At 38.6% G+C, this 23,683-nt stretch overlaps 1 protein-coding gene across 2 annotated transcripts in view; it reads left to right on the plus strand.

Annotated features, from left to right (window-relative positions):
• RAB6A (RAB6A, member RAS oncogene family) overlaps window positions 1-16,937 on the plus strand; it is an 83,858-nt gene extending 66,921 nt beyond the window's left edge. For both annotated transcript variants that reach the window (XM_060104342.1, XM_060104341.1), the window contains exons 7-8: window positions 13,780-13,846; window positions 14,856-16,937. In XM_060104342.1, the coding sequence (XP_059960325.1) occupies window positions 13,780-13,846; window positions 14,856-14,920 (132 nt within the window). In that variant the 3' untranslated portion in view covers window positions 14,921-16,937. The remainder of the gene's footprint in view (window positions 1-13,779; window positions 13,847-14,855) is intronic.
• The last annotated feature ends 6,746 nt before the right edge of the window (window positions 16,938-23,683 follow it).

A 23,683-nucleotide genomic window follows, 5' to 3' on the forward strand; every position in this document is an offset into this window, starting at 1 on the left:
TCTGGCTTCCATTGATTTTAATGAGAAGGGAACTCTAATTTATATCATTCTCTGTTTGTAATGTGTTGTGGTTTTTTGTTTTTTTGTGGTTTTTTAAAATAAATTTATTTATTTATTTTTGGCTGCGTTGGGTCTTCGTTGTGCATGGGCTTTCTCTAGTTGTGGCAAGTGGGGGCTAATCTTTGTTGTGGTGCATGGACATCTCATCACGGTGGCTTCTCTTGTTGCAGAGCACAGGCTCTAAGCTCACAGGCTTCAGTAGCTGTGGCACGCAGGCTCAGTAGTTGTGGGTCGCGGGCTCTAAAGCGCAGGCTCGGTAGTTGTGGCGCACGGGCTTAGTTGCTCCGTGGCATGTGCGATCTTCCTGGACCAGGGCTCAAACCCATGTCCCCTGCATTGACAGGCAGATTCTTAACTACTGCTCCACCAGGGAAGTCCCTGTAATGTGTTGTTTTAAAGTATTTTTTCTGCCCCATTTTCTTCTTTTCTCTCCTGGAATACCAGTGGCACATCTGTTAGATGGCTTGATATTACCCACGCCCCCTGGTTACTGAGGCTTTTGCTCATTGATTTTGATATTTTTTCCCTCTTTTTTTTTTTCAGATTAGGTATTATTATTGATGTGTCTTCAAGTTCACTGATCCTTTTTCTGCCATATTTAAACTGTTAAGTCCATCCAGTAAATTTATTATTTCAGATATTGTAATTCAGTCCTACATTTTTTCATTTATTTCTTAAAACTTCCATTTCTCTGTTGGAATTCCCCATCTGTTCAATCATTATGGTCATTGTTACCTTCGAGTTCTTGAACATATTTATAGTAATTGCTTTGAAATTCTTGTCTGCTAATTCCAACATCTGGGTCAATTCAGAGTCTATTTCTATTGGCTATTTACTTTTTCTCTTGCCTCTAGGTTAGATTTTTCTGTGTTTTTTGTTTTGTTTTGTTTTTTTATGTGTATCTAGTAATTTTGGGTTGTATGGTTGGCATTGTGTGTGCATAGAAACTCTGGTTTCTGTTATTTCTCTCTGCTAAATTCTGGGTTGTATTATAGCAGGTTGTTATATTGCTGGCTGATCACCATGAACTTGTGGAGTCTTGAAGTTATGCATTGTTTGGGTGGATCTATAGAAAGCCTGAGATGTTTATCAAGCTTTTCTATCTTGGTGGGATTGAAACTCTAAACTGTATCCCTGGAGCAGGCAGTAACTGAAATCTCTGCTCGTTTCTTTCAGCCTTCTGCTTTCAGATGAGCTCCTTGGAATCTCTCGTACATATGTACCGTTAAAGAGTTAACTGATGATTTGCAGGAATTTTATGTGTAGATATTAGGGCTCCTACTCTTGGCTCCCTCCTTTTTGTTATTTTCTTCCTTAATACAGCCACTCTGGTAGTCAGTTGACACCTCAAACCTGTAAAACTCTAGTTTTCTGCTTGAGTTCTGACCACCCCATATTGTTCAAACTAGGATTGGCTCTTGGGAAAACCTGTATAAAGGTGACTCTCACCCAGTGAGTGTGGGTTCCCTTCTAGTGTGAATTCCTCCTAGTTTGTATCTGCTTTTTGTTGCTCTTGAGAGCCTTCAAATAGTTGTTGTCCACAGTTAGTAAATGCTATCTGCAAGAGAGTTAGTCCTATATAAGCTACTCTGCTGTTACCAAAACTGGAGTCTGTATTGAAATTATGGGGTAAAAATTAAAATATCTGATAAATGAAATAACTGAGACTATTTAGCATGTACATACTTAGTTTTATTTAATATAGAAGACCAGTTTGTTCCACAATTCCATACAGAATTCCTGAATTCTGTATGTTATTGCTTATCTAAGGTTAATGTAAGTAGGTTTTTGAATTAAATTATTTGGTCAGTGGGTAACACATATCAACAGAAGTGACTATGAAGAAATAATCTCAAATTCCTTCTGAGTTTTTATTGTAGGTCGGTCATAATTCAGAAATGGTGCTGGTATTCAAAAATTTACCAGGTAAAATTTACAGTCCAGTCACACTCTTGGAAAACATTGAGAGTCACAGTCTTACGAGCTGTTAAGTAAGCATTGTGTATGTTTGTTCAGCCATGTGTTTGCAAAATGCAGTTACTTTTGATGATTGTGCATTGTACTTATTTTATTTGACAAAATCATGGCTGTTCACCAAGAGGTACACAGAAGTCTTTCTGTATATAAGACATGTATATCAGTACCGAAGGTACCATCTAGTTGTACTTTACATGTACAGTAATGTCTTTTTAATTTTCTGCTAATTGGATTCCTCCTCCCCACTCACTCATGTACTAGATTATAATATATATAATAAAAGCTTAAAATGGGCTTTCTCTATTGCTCTTTTTCCTTCTTAAACAATTCTAGGAGAGATTTCACTAATGCATCATTTAATGTCTAACCATGGTTCAAGTAATTGGACCTTAATGCCTGAGAACTTTGGCTTAAAATAAAACAAATTTATTCCTACCCAATATGGCTACTTTTTCTTCTTATTTAAAGATGTTCTTTGCTTAAAACCTTTTGCCCTTTAGTCTGGTTTAAGCATTTAACCCTAATATCTTGTTTCTGTCTTAAAGAATATTTTGTAGTTTTTAAATTAAAACTATCAGGGTTAGAACTAGAATATATAATAATAATCTAACATGATCACTTGTAGTATATAGGATATTTAAATAGTGATTTTTATCCTTTCAATATTTCATAAAAAGACAGCCTAAGAAAAATTTACCCTTTATTTTTCTAAATTTGTTTTTAAAAAAGCAATAATATTGCTTTCTTTATGAAAGTTGTCTGGTGTTTAAATTGCTGAAGGAAATTGTAATGATAAGGTGATTATTTAAGGCTCCACCTCATTTTTCATCTGAGAATTAGTACATTCTTTTAATGAAGTATTTAGTGTGTGGGTGTCACCCTCCTTATTATATTCTCTAATTTTACAGTACTGGAAAATGGAATAGGAACTGAAACACTCCTTGATCTGTAACTTCTAGACTCATCTGTGCTTATCAGAAGAAAAAGTTTCGTTTGAAAGAGAAGGGAGGACTTTGTGAGAAATTAATGGTAGCTGATGGGCATCAGCACTAACAAGTCAGTGAAAACTTGTGTACCATTCACAGTGGAGTCGTGTGTGTATGTGCACGCGCGTGAATGAAAATTATTTTATACCTGCTGAGAAAACATATTTATTTTAAGCATTGGTAGGAATGGTGTCTTTCCTACACCACTGAATCCCATGTCAACCACAGTTCTTGGCTCATAGCAGGTCTTACTCTTATACTTTATCACATACCTTATTCCACCTGTATCAAGTGCCTACAATATGTAGGACCACTGTAGGTTCTTTGGAGAGCATAAAGTTATGTAAAATATGGTTCTTGACTTCAAAAAAAACTTATAGTTGAAGAGAAGAATTACATTCTCATGAAAGCTATGCAGTGAAAGGTAGGTAGTACATGATAAATGCATAGCAAATGCTACAAGATAGTAAGATCCACAGTAATTACTGAGATGTAAAATGAATGCTGGCACAAGGAGGTATATTTGTTGCAGAAATGAAGAAGATCATATACAGTTAGGATGATCAAGGAAGGCTTTGTTTAAAAATGCCGCAAAAGGGACTTCCCTGGTGGCGCAGTGGATAAGACTCTCTGCTCCCAGTGCGGGAGGCCTGGGTTCGATCCCTGGTCAGGGAACTAGATCCCACATGTGTGCCGCAACCAAGAGTTCACATGCCTCGACTAAGGAGCTCGCATGCCACAAATAAGGAGCCTGCAAGCCACAAATAAGGAGCTGACCAGCCACAACTAAGGAGCCTGCCTGCCGCAACTAAGACCCCATGCAACCAAATAAATAAATATTTAAAAATAATAATAATAAAGATTATTTATTTTTTTAAAAAGCCACAAAAAAAGAGCTAAACCCTTGAGGTGTATATTTGATTTGTATAGATAAGATGATACTCCAAGGAAGAAGAGAAATTAACATATAATACAAGACTACCTACTATGCAATGTATAAATATTATGTCATAAATATTAACTTTAAGATATTTCTTTGCTGTCTTCCTACCAGGCACTTTACATACAATATGTAATGTTTATCTATACCCCTAATTTATCCTTTTGTGCTTTATATCCCTAACACAGTAGGACTTTAATATCACTAAATGTCAGGAAGCCATATACATGGTGAGCATGAACTGAATGAGAAATTATTATATTGACCACGCTCTTTTTTAATTTTATTTTTTAAAGATTTATTATTTACTTATTTACTCATTTATTTAATGAGTAACTAAGACCCGAGATCTTAGTTGCAGCACGCGGGGTCTTCGTTGAGGCACGCAGGATTTTTCGTTGTGGCACGCAGGCCTCTGTCTAGTTGTGGCATGCGGGTTTTCTCTTCCCAGTTGTGGCGCACAGGCTCCAGGGTGCATGGGCTCTGTAGTTTAAGGCACGCAGGCTCTAGTTGAGGCATGCACGCTCAGTATTTGTGGCACGCAGGCTTTAGTTGCCCCGCGGTATATGGGATCTTAGTTTCCTGACCTGGGATCGAACCCACATCCCCTGCATTGTAAGACAGATTCTTTCCCACTGGACCACCAGGGAAGTCCCTGACCATGCTCTTATTAAGTCAATTCACTCATCAGATGTTTGTTGATCACCTCCTACCTGCCTAGTTCTGTTACGTTATAGACAGTGGATATACAATAGTGAGCAAAATATCCTAAGTCCATACCATTATGAAGTTTACATTCTAGTATGGAAAATTAGGCCATAAATGAAAATATAATACTTCATGAGGTTATAACTGCTGTGGAGAAAAGTAAAAGTAAGGTCAGGGAGATAAAGAGTACTGGTGAAAGGGTTAAGATATTGATGTTTTGTAAAAGGTAATCAGGAAAAGCCTTTCTGATAAGGTGATATTTGAACAGAGATCTAAAGGAATTGAGGAAGTAAGTTGTTTATGTATCTAGGGAAGAACATTCCAAGCATCAAGTGCAACAACAAGTTCAAAGGTACTTGGCATGTTTAAGGAATAGTACGGCTGGTTCAGTTAGAGTGGAGTGAGGGAGAGGGGCAGGTGTTAGGAAATAAGCTTACAGAGGGATCGTTCTAGGGGACAGAGGTCTAAGTCCATGTAGGCTGTAGCAACGATTTAGGCTCTAGGCTTTTATTCTGAGTAAGATAGGAAGCTGTTGGAAGGTTTTAATCAGAGATTTGACATGTTCTGATTTAGGATTTAAAAGAAATCACTGGCTGCTCTGTGAAAAATAGACTGTAAAAGGGTAAGGGTGGTACGTGTGGAAAGCAAAAAGATCCATTAAGAGCTGATTGGAAAAAAAAAAGAAAAAAACAGTAATAAAATAACCTTTCATTTAAGAAATGCTAGGCTACCAAAATTAAAGTAGAGATCTAGCAAAAAATCAAAGTTAGGGGCTTCCCTGGTGGCACGGTGGTAGGGAGTCCGCCTGCTGATGCAGGGGACACGAGTTCCTGCCCTGGTCCGGGAGGATCCCGCATGCCGCGGAGCAGCTAGGCCCGTGAGCCACGGCCGCTGAGCCTGCGCGTCCGGAGCCTGTGCTCCGCGGCGGGAGAGGCCACAGCAGTGAGGGGCCCGAGTACCGCAAAAAAAAAAAAAAAAAAAATCAAAGTTAACAAATACTGAGCACTCATCATATGAGAATTGTGGTGTATAAAACACTCCCTGCCCTTACAGTACAAAGATTACTTTCATAAAGGAAAATTTTCTGTATGTTGATGGAACTGATTAACTTAGCTTACTCTTTGAAGAATGGAATATCCTCTTGCTTATAAAGTACTTAGTTAATCTTATAATAAAGGTAAGAACTGGTAGCAACAATTATTTTACTTTGAAATCTTCATTTTACCCCTTTAAATTAAATACCTAAAATCATAGCCCAAAATATTCAGCTTGTCATCATCCCCAGAGTTAATTCCTGTAGCTGTCACTGCAACTTAAATATGCCATTTCTCCCTAGAAATTACAAGTAAAATACCATACACCTGGAGGTTAGAGTGGAATTGATACCATTTTTCCAGGAAAAGAAAATATTCTGGTAAGCATCCTGAGAAGGATGCCCCAGAATGCCTATAGGAAGTGGATATTCTGTTAATCCAAGTGAGAGGATTTAAAAAAAAACATTACCAACTGTACTGGCCCCATAGTTAGTCCTCTGTCATTTCTAATATAGCAGAAGCCTCTTTTAGCATATCATTGGCATTTAAAATATGGATTTTCCTTTAATGATTATTTAAAACAACTTAAACCCCTAGAGTTTTTTCCTTCCTGTCTTACATATATTTATGTAAGGATAGAACTTGGCTTTTGTAAAGCATTTTCTTGGCCTATTTTGGGATGTCCTAAGTTTAGTATAAGTTAGTGACATTGATTCTTTTATTGGGTTGGCCAAAAGTGCCTTTGGTTGTTAAGTAAAAATAAAAGACACATTTTTCATTTTCACCAAGAACTTTATTGAACAAAGTATTCACCGTTTTGTTCCACTACCTTCTGCCATTTTTCAGGCAACTTCATTATTCTGTTTTCCCAAAACTTTTTATCTTTTTGAGCAAAGAACTGTTCCCGGTGCCTTTTACAGTCTTCCAGGGATTTTTTTTCCATTAAGAGAATTCTGGAAAGACCAAAATAAATAGAAATCTGAAGGTGCAGTGTCTGGTAAATACGGCGGATGAATCCGAACTTCCCAGCCGAGCTGTAAGAGTTTTTGTCTGGTCATTAAAGAAACATGTGGTCTTGCATTATCCTGATGGAAGATTATGTGTTTTCTCTTGACTAATTCTGGACACTTTTCGTCGAGTGCTGCTTTCAGTTGGTCTAATTGGGAGCAGTACTCGTTGGAATTAATCATTTGGTTTTCCGGAAGGAGCTCATAATAGAGGACTCCCAATCCCACCATGTACACAACATCACCTTCTTTGGATGAAGACCAGCCTTTGGTGTGGTTGGTGGTGGTTTATTTCACTTGCCCCATGATCTCTTCCTTTCCACATTATTGTACAGTATCCACTTTTCATCGCCTGTCACAATTTATTTTAAAAACGGAATGTTTTCATTACATTTCACTAGAGAATTGCATGCAGAAATACGGTCAAGAAGGTTTTTTTTTGCTTAACTTATGTGTAACCCAAACATCAAAGGGATGAACATAACCAAGCTGGTGCAGATGATTTTCAGTGCTTTAATTGGATATTTTCAGTATGTTGGCTCTCTCCTGCATGGTGTAACATTGATTGTTCTCAATTAGTGTCTCGATTTGATTGCTATCAACTTCAACTGGTCTACCCGACCATGGAGCATCATCCAGGGAGAAATCTCCATCACGAAACTTCGCAAACCAGTTTTGACATGTTTGATCAGTCACAGCACCTTCTCCATACACTGCACAAATCTTTTTTTGTGTTTCAGTTGCATTTTTACCTTTCTTGAAATAATAAAGCATAACATGCCAAAAATATTGCTCTTTTCCTTCCATCTTCAATATTAAAATGACTACACAAAAATTCACCAATTTTGATGTCTTTTTTTAAATTCATGCTGATATAACAGCTGTCATATACAGTCTAACAAAATTATTTCGAATGAAGTTAAAGACAACTGAGCTCTACCAGAGCCATCTTACAGAAGAAAACGAACAAACCTTTGGCCAACCCAATAATTTAATTGAAATATTTTGAGGTAGCACCGGATTTTTCAAATACATTGATTAAATTTTTATGTCTGTGATTTTTGTATATAATAATAGTGTTTCACAAAGCAAATTCCTCTTCCCAAGATTGTTAGCTGTTTCTTCACACAGCCCTTTCCACAGTGCTTTCCATATAGAAAGAACTTCCATTTATACTAGGCAACATAAGGTAGTAGGAAAAATATGAATTTTAGAATCTTGGCTCTGCTATTCATTTGGTGGATGGCAAATACTCTCTTTAGCCTTAGATTTCTATAAAATGGGGATATCAATACCTTCCTCACAAGTTACTGCAAGGATTATGATGAGAAAATCTGTAAAGTTAAGCACTCAGTATTACCTTTTTTCTTGCCTACTTAATTTGATTGATTACTTCACTCTCCTTACAGATTATTGTTACAGCATTGGCCTTACAGCACCCTCACAGCACATTAGAATCATCTGGAGATTTTGGGGGGTTTTGTTGTTTTTAGCCACGCCGCGGGTCTTGAGGGATCTTAGTTCCCCGACCAGGGATCAGACCTGTGCCCCCTGCAGTGGAAGCATGGAATCTTTTTTTTTTTTTTTTTTTTTTGCGGTACGCGGGCCTCTCACCGTTGTGGCCTCTCCCGTTGCGGTGTGCTCCGGACGCGCAGGCTCAGCGGCCATGGCTCACAGGCCCAGCCGCTCCGCGGCATGTGGGATCTTCCCAGACCGGGGCACGAACCCGTGTCCCCTGCATCGGCAGGCGGACTCTCAACCACTGCGCCACCAGGGAAGCCCGGAATCTTAACCACTGGACCACCAGGGAAGCCCCTCATCTGGAGAACTTTAAATGAAACGTACTAAGGACCTAGCCCCACCCACACTAGTTGAATCTGTCTTTGGGGGTGGTACCCAAGCATCTGGTGTTTTGCTTGTTTTAAGTTTCCTAGGTAATTCCGATGCACTATAGGTGTTGAGAACTGGTCTTGAAGGAAGGACTTCACACATAACCTTTCAAGAAAGCTTTCCTGAAGTATTTAGTTCTAATTATTCTCAAAGGTAAAAATAAAAGAGTGGGGGGACCTATGGGGTCATGTTAACCTATTTACTCTTCTGTGTTGAATATATTTAATTTTGTAGATAATGGAGGCCTGTTGCTTTCTTTGAGTGTATAGTTCTCTGGGGAATCCCCTGGCCGTCCAGTGGTTAGGACTCTGCACTTCCAGGAGGCACGGGTTAGATTCCTGGTCGGGGAACTAAGATCCCACAAGCCACGCACTGTGGCCAAAAAAAAAAAAAAAAAAATGTATATTTCTCAGATCTACCAGTTAATGTTCTGGTCCCTCTTTTTTTAAAAATTAATTTATGTATTTATTTTATTTTTTGGCTGCATTGGGTCTTCGTTGCTGCACGCAGACTTTCTCTAGTTGTGGTGAGCAGGGCTACTCTTAGTTGTGGTGCGCGGGCTTTTCATTGCAGTGGCTTCTCGTTGCAGAGCACGGGCTCTAGGCGCACGGGCTTCAGTAGTTGTGGCACGCGCGCTCAGTAGTTTTTTTTTTGGCTCACGGGCTCTAGAGCGCAGACTCAGTAGTTGTGGTGCATGGGCTTAGTTGCTCTTCAGCATGTGGGATCTTCCCTGACCAGGTATCGAACCCGTGTGCTCTGAACTGGCAGGCGGATTCTTAACTACTGCGCCAACAGGGAAGTCCCTGTTCTGGTCCCTCTTAATTGTCATTTCCTCCCATTATATTTGCTTGTGTTAATTGAATCTTTGTTTTTAAAAAATCCTTTTTCATATTTGATTGGAGAGATTCAGTGGCATTTGTTTTTCCATCTAGTTGAAGTTTATCAGCATTTTCCTTCACTGTCACTCTGCATATAAATTTAAAATTCCTTTTATGATTCCTTTTTCTACAAGAAACTGAGTACATTGATTTCTTTTGTTTCCTTTTTTCTGGGGTCGGGAGGAGTCAGTGGGCATAAGTATTGATAATTTTTCTTTTACTTGATTTTAAAAAACAGGCTTTCTCAAATCTGTGATCATCTGCTAAATAGTATTATGGATAGTCATGCCTAAAGAATTATCTGAGGGACTTCCCTAGATAATTCCCTGGACCCTAAGTCCAGTGGTTAAGACTCCATGCTTCCAATGTAGGGGGCGAGGTTTGATCCCTTTTTGGAGAACTAAGATCCCATATACTGTGCAGCACGGCCAAAAAAAAATTAAGAATTATCTGAGAATTCAGACGGAAGTGAACTCAAAAAAGCCAGTGGATAAAGGCACTAATCAACTACTTGTACTGCACTGTGTGCTTTCTGATGTGTTTTCACACGCATTAGCCATTCTTAAAACTAACATTTTAAAGAATATCTACTGCATGTCAGGTACTAGGATAACAAAGATGAAATATGAGCCTTGTCCTCCAGTGGTTAAAGTCTAGAGGGAAAGACTGGGAGGTAAATAGACCATTATAATCAGTGTAATAAAAGCTCTGAAAGAAGAAATGCAGGGGACTTCCCTGGTGGCGCAGTGGTTAAGAATCTGCCTGCCAGTGCAGGGGACATTGGTTCGAGCCCTGATCCAGGAAGATCCCACATGCCACAGAGCAGCAAAGCCCGTGTGCCACAACTACTGAGCCTGCGCTCTAGAGCCTGTGAGCCACAACTTCTGAGCCCACATGCCACAACTACTGAAGCCCCCGCTCCTGGAGCCTGTGCTCTGCTACAAGAGAAGCCACCGTGATGAGAAGCCCGTGCACTGCAAGGAAGAGTAACCCCTGCTCGCTGCAACTAGAGAAAGCCCGTACGCAGCAACGAAGACCCAATGCAGCCATAAATAAATAAATAAACAAACAAATAAATAAATATATTAAAAAAAGAAGAAGAAATGCAGGGTGCTCTTGGAATATATAGAAGTGTTTAATTAGATTGGAAGATGATGGGATTGAAGAAATCTGGGAATGGGTTAGGGAGGTTTTTCTCAGAGTTATCAGGGAATGGATCCTGAAGGGTCTATCAGCTAGACAGATTGAGCTGGGAGCAGGGGAGGATATTCCTATGTTATATTATGAGAATAGGTAGATGGGTGTAACTCTAACAATACCCTCCCTGAAAGACCTCATTAGTTATGTACTTTTCACTAACTAGAACTTACTTTAATTTTTTAAAAAGCCTCAAAACTTGTAAACCTCATTCCATTTTCACAGAAGGTAAACAGACCTTCCCTATGCCTCCCCCACGAAAAAAAATTTTCAATTTCTAAGCTAGCCCATAATAAAATATTCTTAGAAGCCAGAAAGATTATGTATCTTGAACAGGTAGGCAGTTTAATGAATATTTCATGTCCGAGCAAGCTATGAGATCTTGGGGAAGATTTCTGGATTTTCCTAAGTAAGAACATTTCACTTCTGCTTTAATATTTTCAGATGATCTCTCCCAACCCCCCCACATTTTTCCTGTCAGTTTTACATAGTTTCTTAAAGCAGGATTTTTTGCCTATTGGTACTTTGCTGTAGTCCTAGAATTCTTGCAGAATTTCAAAACATTCTGTTCCCTTAGCCCACAGGACCATGGGTTATTGTGAGTGATACTCAATTCTGATAGGAAGAGAGCTACTGTATATGAAAGAGTTTCTATGTAGAAGATCAGCCCTAAGCAGTTTACATAATGATTTCCCTTAATTTTCACAGTAATCTAGTCAGTTAAGTGTACTGTTGTCTTAAGCCCATTTTACAGGTGAGAAAATTGAAAAACAGAAAGATGGCCTGTCACATAAGTGGCCTACCCAGAATGTAAACACTTCACCTTTTAGGTTTTAGCCATCTCACCTTAATATCTTTTGCTTTCAATATGTGATTTGTATGTCTTTGTAGTCATAGTAATACACTGGAATTATTGAAAGAAGTCTTTATGCACACTGCTTTTTTTAGTGCCTTCCTTTGCCAGATGAAGTCCATATTCTTTGCAGGTCTTTCTTAGTCTTGCTTTCAATATATATATGTAGCTTCATTCTAATCCTTTTCAATATTGTGTGCTCCAGTCGGTCTGGACTACCTAACCATTCTTGAAAATCATTGCAGCCAAAACTGAATATCACCATTATAGAACGAATTTCTGGGATACAAGATTTGGTTTAGTGCCACATTGTCAGCTGCTAGATTATTCCAGTAGTCACTGTACTCATTGCTGGTTTGCAGTACTAAAGAGATGGTTGTTTTCAGTTGATGTTGGAGGGGGAACACATTTTTTTTCAGGCTTTCTTATTGTCTATAAAATATGTTTTTCCTTCATACTCTATATTCTTTATCTCTGGATGAAAAGTGATTTTTAATGGGTGTTAGACTTTTCCTGATGCATAAAGTTTTGAGCTGACAAAGTTGACATTCTGCTTTTAATTCATTATCTAATACTATTATATAAAAACTTCAAAAATTAGAATTATTGTCCAACTTTGCATGCATTAATTAATTATAGACGCTTGCTAGTTTCGAAAGGGCATAATATTCTTCCTAAAGTTATCTAATGCACTATATTAACCTATTTCTGTGTTCATTTTGCCTTTGTAAATTTTAAGTTATTTTTGTTCATAAAATTAACAGCTTTCACAGACATTAATTATTGCAGCATTTATTCTTGTATCTAGATCTAGAGTGCTGATCTGTATTTGAAAATGAGTATTCATATATTAATCCAAATGGACCCACCTTTATACAATTAATGTTACATTGATTTGATTGATGGTAATTTACACAACCACATGATCTTTGATCATGCACAGTTTCTGATGTTCAAGTAAGCATTCTGCAATTTTAAGTCTTAATAGCTGATTTTGGTTGAATATTGAGGCTAATGCCTAACTTTGGCACATCTCTAAATGCTACTAAACGTTACAGAACCAAGGCAATTATACTTTTATTCAGGTCTTCCTTAATCCTACCACATCATACTTATTGCCTACAGATAAAAATTTGCTCCTTTTCTATACTTCTTTCCCTAGACAGATTACATATAGTTCCATTCTTTTATCTTTGGCCTTCTTTCTGTTTCTTCTCATTTTAATTCAGCAACATTTATGGAGTGCTTAAACTCTGAGTGCTTTGTATGGTATGTTTTTCAACCATGTGAAATCTTTAAAACTGCCTTTAAATCCCAACTCAAATGTCATTGCCTGAGGATTTTACTCGGCCTCTTGAGTAGGGCCTTCTTACATCTGTATTGTCATATCATTTTCTACTTCCTTAGTTCATAGCACTCATTGCATTGTAACACAAGGAATGGTTTAAGTCTATCTCCTTTGCAAAACTGTGAGCTCCTTGAATCTAAAAAGCACATCTTGTTCATTTTTGTGTCCCTGGAGAACTTCAGACAGTGCCTCAGGTAAGCAGGTACTTAGTATAAGGTAGTTAACATCATATGTGCATTTTAATTTATAGGAATTTTACACTGCATGCCTAACAAAAAGAAATGATTGAAATAATCTGCAGTTTTACCTGCCATTTTTCCCAGTAAGTGGATAGCTAGGATTGGACATGAAGTAGAGAGTATGAATCTGTTGTTCCTTCAGTCAGTTTCTGTTTCCACATGCCTCTCAAAGTGAACATCTCACAAGGATTGAGTGTGGTATGGTGCTTTCTAACATAGTGATTTCCTAAGGAGTTATCAAGGGCAATTTTGACTAGATTGACTTTCTCCATATGTACACTAACTTTAGAACCTAACTCATTAAAAAGATAGGAATGCCACTATACAGTGTAACTAAATGAACATTCTGTCCTTACTCTGAGTTCCTGTAGTAGTTTGTTTTTATGACTCAAATGGTATTTTTGCTGCTTAGTTCTTAGCTGTTTGTTCATGTCTAATCTCACCCGTTGGAAAGCAAGGATCCTCTTTGTATTTGACATGCTGGTTTTCACATGATATTCATTTTTAGAATAAATAGACATTTTAATGTGCTTTCATTGTGCTAAGGTCTAAGGAATAACCCAGAAGCCATATCCTTTAACTCAACCATCCAGTGGTCATCCCTTTACTTGATACCTTTTGCTAAATTTTCCCTCCCAATTATCACGTCTCTTTTTCCACAGCTCTTCCGACGTGTTGCAGCAGCTCTACCTGGAATGGAAAGCACACAGGACAGAAGCAGAGAAGACAGTATCCTTTCTGTTTCATCAGGAAATTTTATTGTTACTACAAGTCTTTAGAGCCCCACTTGGTTGGCTTAGGAATATTTTGCCATTGCCTTTTACAGCCAAGAATTGATGGTTTAGGAGCAAAAAAATTTTCTATAACAAATGAGATCTGGTTATCCAATTGCATTCTTTGCAGGCTGCTGCTCACTACGATTAATTGGTGAGAGGGTTTGTGTTTGTTTGCTTGCTTGATGTCTAATGAGCAAGAAACTCTTAACATCCCACCCTCCTGCTTCTTAATTTTGACATCCCTTGGCTCTGGGCTTTTTCCCCACAATATATATCATATTTCCTTCCCCTGCTTTTTCTATCATATGAACTGTCTACTTGGCATAGGCAGGAGATAACTAAGTTTGGAGCTTTATCGTGGCCTCTGCTTTCAAAAATGGGACAGAATGAAGCACATGTAATATTAGTTATTTAAAAGAATTTTGATATATTCCTTGTTTGTCTCATATTTACCTTCTAGTCTTTTTCCATATGCAGACCGTTTTATTAAGCCATAGAATTCATAGCACTTTGTATTCAGCTCTTCCCACTTCTGAATGTTTTTTGTTTTCTAAGCCTTTATTTTAGCAGCATAATGTGATCTATAGAGTTGAAGCCCCATTATTTATTAAATTCTCCCCCTGTTGTGGAACTCTCTTATAGGCTATTTTCAGATTTTTATTATAGATAATTTTTTAAGGAACATCTTCTTTATATGATTTCTTACTCCTGTAGAATAATTTCCTTAGGATAGATTTCCATGAGTAGGAATTAACCTTATTCTGAACCTTGCTGCATATAGAAGATATAAGCAAGTTTATTCCATATGAGCACCTTATATGGTGAGCGAGGTATATAGAAAATAGTGGCTGAGTAGTCTCTGAAGCCAAATAGGAATGGAAGGGGGTCTTAGCAGAATTGTCGATGTTCAGCAGAACTGGAATTGTACTTTCCCATTTATAGTTCCTTAGCTTTTGTTTCAGTGATTGACATAAAACTGGAAAAGCCTCAGGAGCAACCAGTCAGCGAAGGAGGCTGTTCCTGCTAATCCCCCATGGCATCTTCAACTTTCCTCCAGAAGCTCACTGCTTTGGCCCCCTTACTCTTTCATTGACTGCAGTGTGAATATTGGCTTGAACCTTTTCCCTTCAGTAATAACGTATTGCAATTCAGCATTGCTGCCTGTCTCTTGGAGATGATCTATTAGCTTCACAAGCACAAAAAAGTCAGTGTCTTCATTATTTATATTTTACAAAAAGCCAAACAATTCCAGCATATTCCAGTGGTAACTTTAAAAATTAGATACATTTTCTTAACATTTTTTTTTCCTTTTTAATGTTATGAGAATGTACTTCAAAATGAAGGAAATCTCAACAGTATGTGGCTTGGTTAAGGAGCAGTTGTTCACAGCAGCACTTGCCTACCTACTTGATCTCTCCCTGCTTTACTTGCTGTTCTTTACCCCATTTCCTATTCCAATCCTCCCTCCGTCAAAACAAACAAGAGGGGGCAAAGCAGTAGTCAGACCAAGCCCATTGGAATTATCCTTCAGTTTTAGCAACACCATGTGCTCTCAAGATATCCAAAATTATTCTTAAGCACTGACATAAATTACTTAGACCTTAATTGAGGTCAAAACTCAACTGTCGTGGTAGGCAGTGCTGGAATAAGGAAAGGGTTCTGGTGCATCTTCAGAATGAGTCCTAATGAACATACTGAGTACTTACAAGTAAATGAACATAAAATATATTTCTGACCAAAACAAATGATTCTTTCACATGTTAGACTCCAGGAGAGAAAAGTAAAAGTGCTCCAGAACAGGTTTTAAATATTTAATTCTTCTAAGAGCTATTTCTTCCAGGATTTTAAATTTGTCAAAATCGAGTTCTTCTGTTTGTTTAAAAAACAAAACTAAACTTTTTTAGGCAATAGATTTCTCGAGTTTTCTTTTTTCTTTCTTCCTTTCTTTCCTTCTTTTCTTTCTTCCTTCCTTTCTTTCTTACTTTTTTTTGAAATGTTGTGCAGGCAAGGCACTGTAGAAATCAAATTCCTCTAAGAAGAACCAGTGGAAGAGTTTAAATTTGGCACTTTGATCGAAACTACTGTAACCAGTAGAAACAATGATATCTAAAGCTTACCAACTAAAGAATCCTCAAGAGAATAGCAAATACTTTGCCCAGGACAATTGAGGTCAAATTGAAAATGGAAACAGTTTTCTTATAAGCCCTAGAGGCAGATCTGAAAAAGCATACATAGAAGAGGGAAAGGAGAGAATGAAAATAAAACTTAATATTATGCAGATTTATGCCTTATTTTTCAGCATTTTTTTATGTTGGTTCTCTCAATCCGGTTTTGCTTTTTATTAGATCTGTATAGTTTGCTTAATTAACTAGTGATTTAATTTTATATTTAAGCTACAATTAATCTTTTTTCTTTGGTGATATTTATTTCTTTGCCTTTTTTAAAACTACTTTCAATTTTTAGATGTTTTATTCAGTCTATTTAGAGCTTCATAACAATGGCAATATGTATTTCCCTTAAAACACTGCAAACAAATATACTAGGAGTGCACCATTTTAATCTTTACTAGTTATTGTGAGATTGCTGTGTAAGTTAATAAATACACTTGTAAATACATTGTTTGCAAGAAGAAAATTTCTGAGTTACAGCTCAGGAAAAGCCTGCTGAATTTATGTTGTAAGCATTACTTAACACAGTATAAGGATGAAAAGACAACAAAAATATCTTCATACTTCCTCATCCCCTCATTGCAACAAAACCCTTAACTGGGAGAACCTTATTCCTTCCCCTCTCTTTCCTCTTCCTCCTCCACTCCCCACTTATTGTCCAACCTTATAATATTCAGAGAGCACTTGGATTATGGGTCTGAATAGATAAATGCTTTCAGATAATCATTAGCCCACATACCCCAGTAACTTGTACTCAAAGACGGGATGGAGTTGTAAAGTGCTTTTATAATACAATATTATTGTTAAAGGCAAGGGTTGACTCTTTCGTTTTATTTTGACATGGCATGTCCTGAAATAAATATCAATTCAATATGGCGATGGGTCATATTCTTTATTTGGAAGAAGTTGTGATTTCTGACATAGGGGTGATTGTGTTCCTACACTGTAGCATTTGATTCTTTTTAGTGTATATTTAAGGCAGTAACCAGTTAATGCTGCTTTTAATGTTGGTCTTTTTATTTAGCTGGAGTTCTTCAACCGAAGCAGTGAAGTGTGTTCATAGTGCACTTCTTTTTTTAATAAACACAGTTTTGCTGCCCCAAAAATGTATAAATAAACACAAAAGAAAACACTTATTGATTTGGTTTCCCATTCCTGCCAAAGTGATGAATTACCATGTGCTACTTCCTCCCTAGACTATAAAGGGAATGTGGAATCCAGAAAAATAGCAAAACAACAACAAAACTGAGAAACCCCTGGGGAGTCACAAGACTCTTTTCAACTGTTGAGGGTGAGGGAAAGTGGCTGCAACTTGAAAGATAGGGCCACTGGTGGAGGCAATAATAGGATGTGTTAAGAAAAGCAGTTTAAGTTCTGCTTATGCATCCTCACTCCTAACTCTACCTTTGCCTTTGGACAGGGGTGACAAACTGCCCTCGCACCAAATCCAGCCTGCTACCTATTCTTAAATTAAGTTCTGTTAGACCTCAGCCATACTTTCTCACTGCACAGATGGAGTTGAGTAGTAGAAACAGGCCTTAGGGTAAACCACAGCTGTCCCCTGTACTATAGAAATGGAGGCCACAGCCCAGACTACAGGCTCAGGTATCCACAGCCGTAATGTCAGGGCAGTATAAAATCCCTGAGAGGGAATTGCCTGGTGGCTTAGTGATTAGGATTCTGTGCTTTCACTGCCGTTGCCCCAAGTTCAATCCCTGGTTGGGGAACTGAGATCCTGCAAGCCGCACAGCACAGAAAAAATATTAAAAATCCCTGAGAAGTGAGGAGCTGATGAAACTAGGTGGGGAATAATAACCTGCCTGCCTTAGGCCTTTCACTCACTCTTTACCCTTTCAAAACATCAGTTAGTGGACTGTGATCTAGGGAGACTGACTCCTGCAAGAGCTGCTTCCTAAACTGGTTTTAAAGGTAAGGCCCTGAAATAAAGTTTGGTTTGGTGAGATGATACTGAATGGGAACAATACATGTGGTCTTGTGGTACCTAGAACTCTGTCCCAAGGTTTGTCCTTTCCCCATCTTAAAACTTGACATTCTAGTCTTTGACCCTTGCCCAGTATACCATCCCAGAGTTATAACCCATACCCTAGGAGAATTTGGACTCATAAGTCAGAGCAGTTGGATACTTGAAAAGTGCCTCAAAAGAAAAAGTGAATACCATTTGAAGCAGAACTACTTGAAAAGACAACCAGTAATTTAAAGATGGCATGATAAATATTAAAGAGGTAAGATACTACCAGTATGGAACAAGAATCATAAAATAATCAAATATATTAAGTGAAAAATATAATAGTTGAAATAAAAAACACAGGTAAGGTAGTAGACTGGATTCTATTCATTGAATTAGTGAGAACGTTCAATTGAACTCTTTCATTAGAAAGCAAAGAAATAGAAAAATAAAGATTAGGAGGAGAATAATATATATAGCAACATTCAGAAATTCCAGGGAGATGAAAATCAGGAAAATTAAAGTACTGAAAACAGAATTTTGAAGATAGTATTTGTGACAGGCATCTGTGTATCTTCTGAATGCAGTTTCTGAAATGGTATCTGCCTCCTGGTACTCATACGTTTGCATTATCCTTTCCCCTTGAATATAAGCTGCACCTGGTGACTTGCATCTAAGGAATAGGACACAGCAAAAGTTACATCACTTTGAAGGTTAGATTATGAAAGACTGTGGCTTTTGTCTTGTTCACACAATCTGACTCATTTGCTTTTATGCAGCAATCTGCCATGTTTGAGCTGCCTGTAGAGAGGCCCAGCAGCAAGGAGCTGAGGGCAGCCTCCAGCCAATGAGGAACTGAGGTTCTTCTTAATAAGACAGCCTGCAAAGAACTGAACAAAAAACAAGTCACAGACAAAATATTTGTAGATTGCATGCTTGATAAAGGATAAGTATTCAGAATATATGAAGAACTCTCATAACTTGATAGAAAAGACATGGAAAATGCTTGATGTCATTAGTCATTATAGAAATGCAAATTAAAACCACAATGAAATACTACTACATACATATCAGAAAGGCTAAAATTTAAAAGATTGGCCATACCAAGTGTAGGTGGTGAAGATGAGGAGCAACTTGGAATTCTCATACACAGCTACATGAGATTTTGGAAAAACAGTTTGGAAGTTTCTTTAAAAGTTAAATATACATTTATGTGTAGTAGCCATTCCACACCTAACTATTTACCCACAAGAAATGAAAGCATGTGTCTATACAAAGACTTGCACACAAATGTTCATAGCAGTTTTACTTGTATTAGCCAAGAACTTGAAATAACCCAAATGTCCATCAGAAGGTGACTATGTAAACAAATCATGGTACATGCTTACTGTGGAATAGTATGCCATAAATCAGAATGAACTGTTGATACCAACAACATAGCTGAATATTAGAAAATTATCCTTCGTGAAAAAAGTTGGACAAAAAAGAGTAAAGTATATATTTTATGTTTTCATTTATATAAAATTCTAAGAAATGCAAACTAAACAATAACCCTCCTTTTCTCCCTTTCTCCAGTCCCTGGTAACCTCTATTCTGCTATCCGTCTCTATGAATTTGCCTATTCTAGGTACCACATATAACTGGAGTCATACAATATTTGTCCTTTTGTGTCTGACTTCCTTCACTCAGCATGATGTTTTCAGTGTTCATTCATGTTGTAACATGTATCAGATTTGATTCCTTTTTGTGGCTGAATAATATTCCATTGTATGTATATACAATATTTTGTTTATTCATTCATCTGTTGATGGACACTTGTGTTGTTTCTATCTTTTGGCTATTTTAAATAATGCTGTTATGAACATTAGTGTACCAGTATCTGAGTTCCTCCTGTTTTCACTTATTAGTATATAACCTAGGAGTAGAATTGCTGGATCATGTGATAACTTTTTGAAGAAATGCTAAACTGCTTTGCACAGCATCTGCACCATTTTACATTCTCACCAGCAATGCATGAGGGTTCTAACTTCTCAACATCCTCATCAATACTTTTTATGTTCTGATTTTTTAAATAATAGCCATCCTAATGGACGTGTAGTGGTATCTATCTCATTGTGGTTTTGATTTACATTTCCCTAATGACTAATGATGTTGAACATCTTTTTTACTTGGCATTTGTATATATTCTTTGGAGGATGTCTATTTTGTTAAGTTCCTTGCAGGCTGTTTTACTGAGAAACTTTGGAGATAAGTCTGTTCAGTCCTTTAACCATTTTTAAAGTGGATTGTTTCTTTTTTGTTGTTATAAGAGTCCTTCATATAGTCTAGTTATTAATTCTTTGATAGATACATGGATTTGCAAATATTTCCTCCATTCTCTGGGTTTTCTTTTCACTCCAAGAGTGTCCTTTGATGCACAAAAGTTTTAAATTTTAATCAAGTCCAATTATCTTTTTCCTTTTTTGATTATGCTTTTGGTGTCATATTGGAGAAATCATTGCCAAATCCGATGTCATGAACATTTTTTCCCGTGTTTTATTCTAACAGTTTTATAGTTCTAGCTCTTAAGCTTAGGTCTTTGATCCATTTTGAGTTACTTTTGTAAATGGCATAAGGTAGGGGTCCAACTACTTTTGCATATGGATATTGTTTTCCTAGCAACATTTGTTGAAGACTGTCCTTTCCTCATTGAATGGTCTTAACACTCTTGTTGAAAATCAACTGACCATATACGTGAGGATTTATTTCTGGATTATCTGTTCTGTTCCATCTGTCTATGTGTCTGTCCTTATGCCATTACTACACTGTTTTCATTACTGTAGCTTTGTGGTAAGTTTTGAAGTCTGGAAGTGTGAGTCTTGCTGCTTTGTTCTGATCACTTTGGGTAGTTTGTCATCTTAATATTAAGTCTTCCAATCCATAAACACAGGATGTCTTTCTGTATTAGTCTATTCGGGCTGCTATAACAAAATAACACAGACTGGGCAACTTATAAAGAACAGAAAATTTATTGCACAGTTCTGAAGACTTCGAAGTCCAAGATCAAGACACCAGCACAGTCACCTGGTGAGGGCCCTCTTCCCAGTTTGTTGCGAGCACCTTCTTGCTGTGTCCTCAGAGGGTGGAAGGGCTGAGGGATCTCTCTGGAGCCCCTTTTATAAAGGCACTAATCCCTTTCATGAAGGCTTCAACCTCATGATTTAAGCACCTCCCAAAGCCTACCTACTAACACCATCATCTTTTGGAGGATTCAGTATGTAAATTTTGGGGGGACACAAACATTCAGACCATGCATTCTGCCCTTGCCCACTCAAAATTCATGTCTTTCTCACATGAAAAATACATTCATTCCATCCCAGTAGCCCCAAAAGTCTTAAACCTGTTCCAGTGTCAACTCATAAGTCTGTCTAGGACATCCTTGGTGGCCCAGTGGTTGAGAGTCCGCCTGCCGATGCAGGGAACACGGGCTCGTGCCCCGGTCCGGGAGGATCCCACATGCCGCAGAGCGGCTGGGCCCGTGAGCCATGGCCGCTGAGCCTGTGCATCTGGAGCCTGTGCTCCGCAACGGGAGAGGCCACAACAGTGAGAGGCCTGCGTACCGCAAAAAAAAAAAAAAAAAGTCTAAGTCCAAATTCTCATCTAAATTACATATGCGTGTTGACCTAAAACAAATAGACTCCAGGTTATTCCTCCAGCAAATATGGGTTTATTCACAATCAGTGGAGAATTGCAGTTTGGGGTCTGCAACCGTGGCAAGTCCCTGCAAGGCAAGGGAAGGAGACTGCTTTTATAGAGGGGAAAAGGAAGTTGGGAGGACTATGAACAAAGCCCATGACTTTTCATTGGCTGAGTCCTTGCCAGGAAGGAAGACTAGTCTGTCTGCTTGTTGGGCTCTGCTGTCATTGCATGGTTTGAGAGCTCCCTCTTCTGGTCTCCTGACTATTTAATTGAAGCTTCCGTTTATTAATTATTTTTAAGTCTTTATTGAATTTGTTACAACATTGCTTCTGTTTTATGTGGGGTTTTTTGGGCCACGAGGTATGTGGGATCTTAGCTCCCTGACCAGGGATGGAACCTGCACCCCCCGCATTAGAAGGCGAAGTCTTAACCACTGGACCACCAGGGAAGTACCTATTAATTTTTATTTATTTATTTTTTTTGCAGTACACGGGTCTCTCACTGTCGTGGCCTACCCCGCTGCGGAGCACAGGCTCCGGACGCGCAGGCTCAGCGGCCATGGCTCACGGGCTTAGCCGCTCCGCGGCATGTGGGATCTTCCCGGACCGGAGCACGAACCCGTGTCCCCTGCATCGGCAGGCGGACTCTCAACCACTGCGCCACCAGGGAAGCCCCCTATTAATTTTTAACATGGGTGAGATTCAGGGTAGATTCAGCTTATGGCAATTGGTTTCCAGCTATGAATCCATGACGTCAAACAAGTTATGTGCTTCCAAAATACAATGGTGGGACAGGCATAGGATAGATGTTCCTATTCCAAAAAGGAGAAATAGAGAAGAAAAAGGGGATAAGAGGTCCCACGCAAGTCCAAACCCTTAAGGCACGCTGGGGCAGGGACCTGCACTTTGGACTAACGGGTGGCCCCACCCCAGCTCTCATGGGTTGGAGTCCTGTGCCTGTGGCTCTAGAGGTGGAATCTCATTCCAGTGGCTCTACCACTTTGGGGGTTTGAGGGTAGTCCCATCCCCACAACTCTGCTGGGCATTGCTCTAACAGGAGCTCTCTACTGCACCCAAAAGCGGCCCTCTGTGTTGCACATCAGAGGCTCCAGAAGAGTCCATCCTTTGGAATCTGGGTGGAGGTAGCCACATCTGGTGCTGTGGACACTGCCAAGATTTACTACCTGTGCCCTCTGGGAGGACCATCGCCATGGCCTGCACTACACCTGGGGTAGCTGAGGTGCTAGGTACCAGAATTTGGGGAGGGGGGAGCAGAACCTGGGATGTGAGAGGGTGCCAGGCAGCAGAAGCTCCTCCTTTGAAATTGTTCTGCCCCACATGCCCTTTCAGTTTGGGACTGTGATGGGTCATTCTTCTATTGTCTTGGATAATAGGTCCTGTCTTCTTTTAGATGACCAAGCAATCTCCCCATTGTCTTGAAAAGCTCCCAGCTTCTGTTGGAGTGGTAGATCCATACCAATCTTCTTATCAGATCCTGCCACACACTTTGTATTCTCTCTCAAATGAGTTTTCTTATTTCTTTCAATATGGATAGGCTGAGAATTTTTTGAGTTTTAAATTTCTGCTTTCCCTTTCATTAAGAATTCTACCTTTAAATGATTTCTGCCTTCTCACATATTAAAAAAGAAACAACAGACCCAAAATGGAGTCACTTGTGCTAAACCCCATGTCAACAAACCAAGACTTAATACTTAACCTAATTGCAGTTTCAGCCTCTCCCTGGAATGTGACCTTTAACCACTTGACTTTGAATTACCTGGTCAGCACTAGTGAGATAACCCACCCAATAGATCCCATCTGTCACCCCCCCCACCGTAGGAAGGTCACCTTGCCTAAAAAATTGTTCTTTGCTAGAAACTTCCTTTTCCCATCCCCTGCTGCCTGTAAAAGCCTTCAATTTTACACAGCTCCTCAGAGTTCCTTTCTATCTGCTAGATGGGATGCTACCCAATTCATGA

The sequence above is a fragment of the Mesoplodon densirostris genome, chromosome 7 (assembly GCF_025265405.1).
Source record: "Mesoplodon densirostris isolate mMesDen1 chromosome 7, mMesDen1 primary haplotype, whole genome shotgun sequence".
Classification (NCBI taxonomy): Eukaryota; Metazoa; Chordata; class Mammalia; order Artiodactyla; family Ziphiidae; genus Mesoplodon; species Mesoplodon densirostris.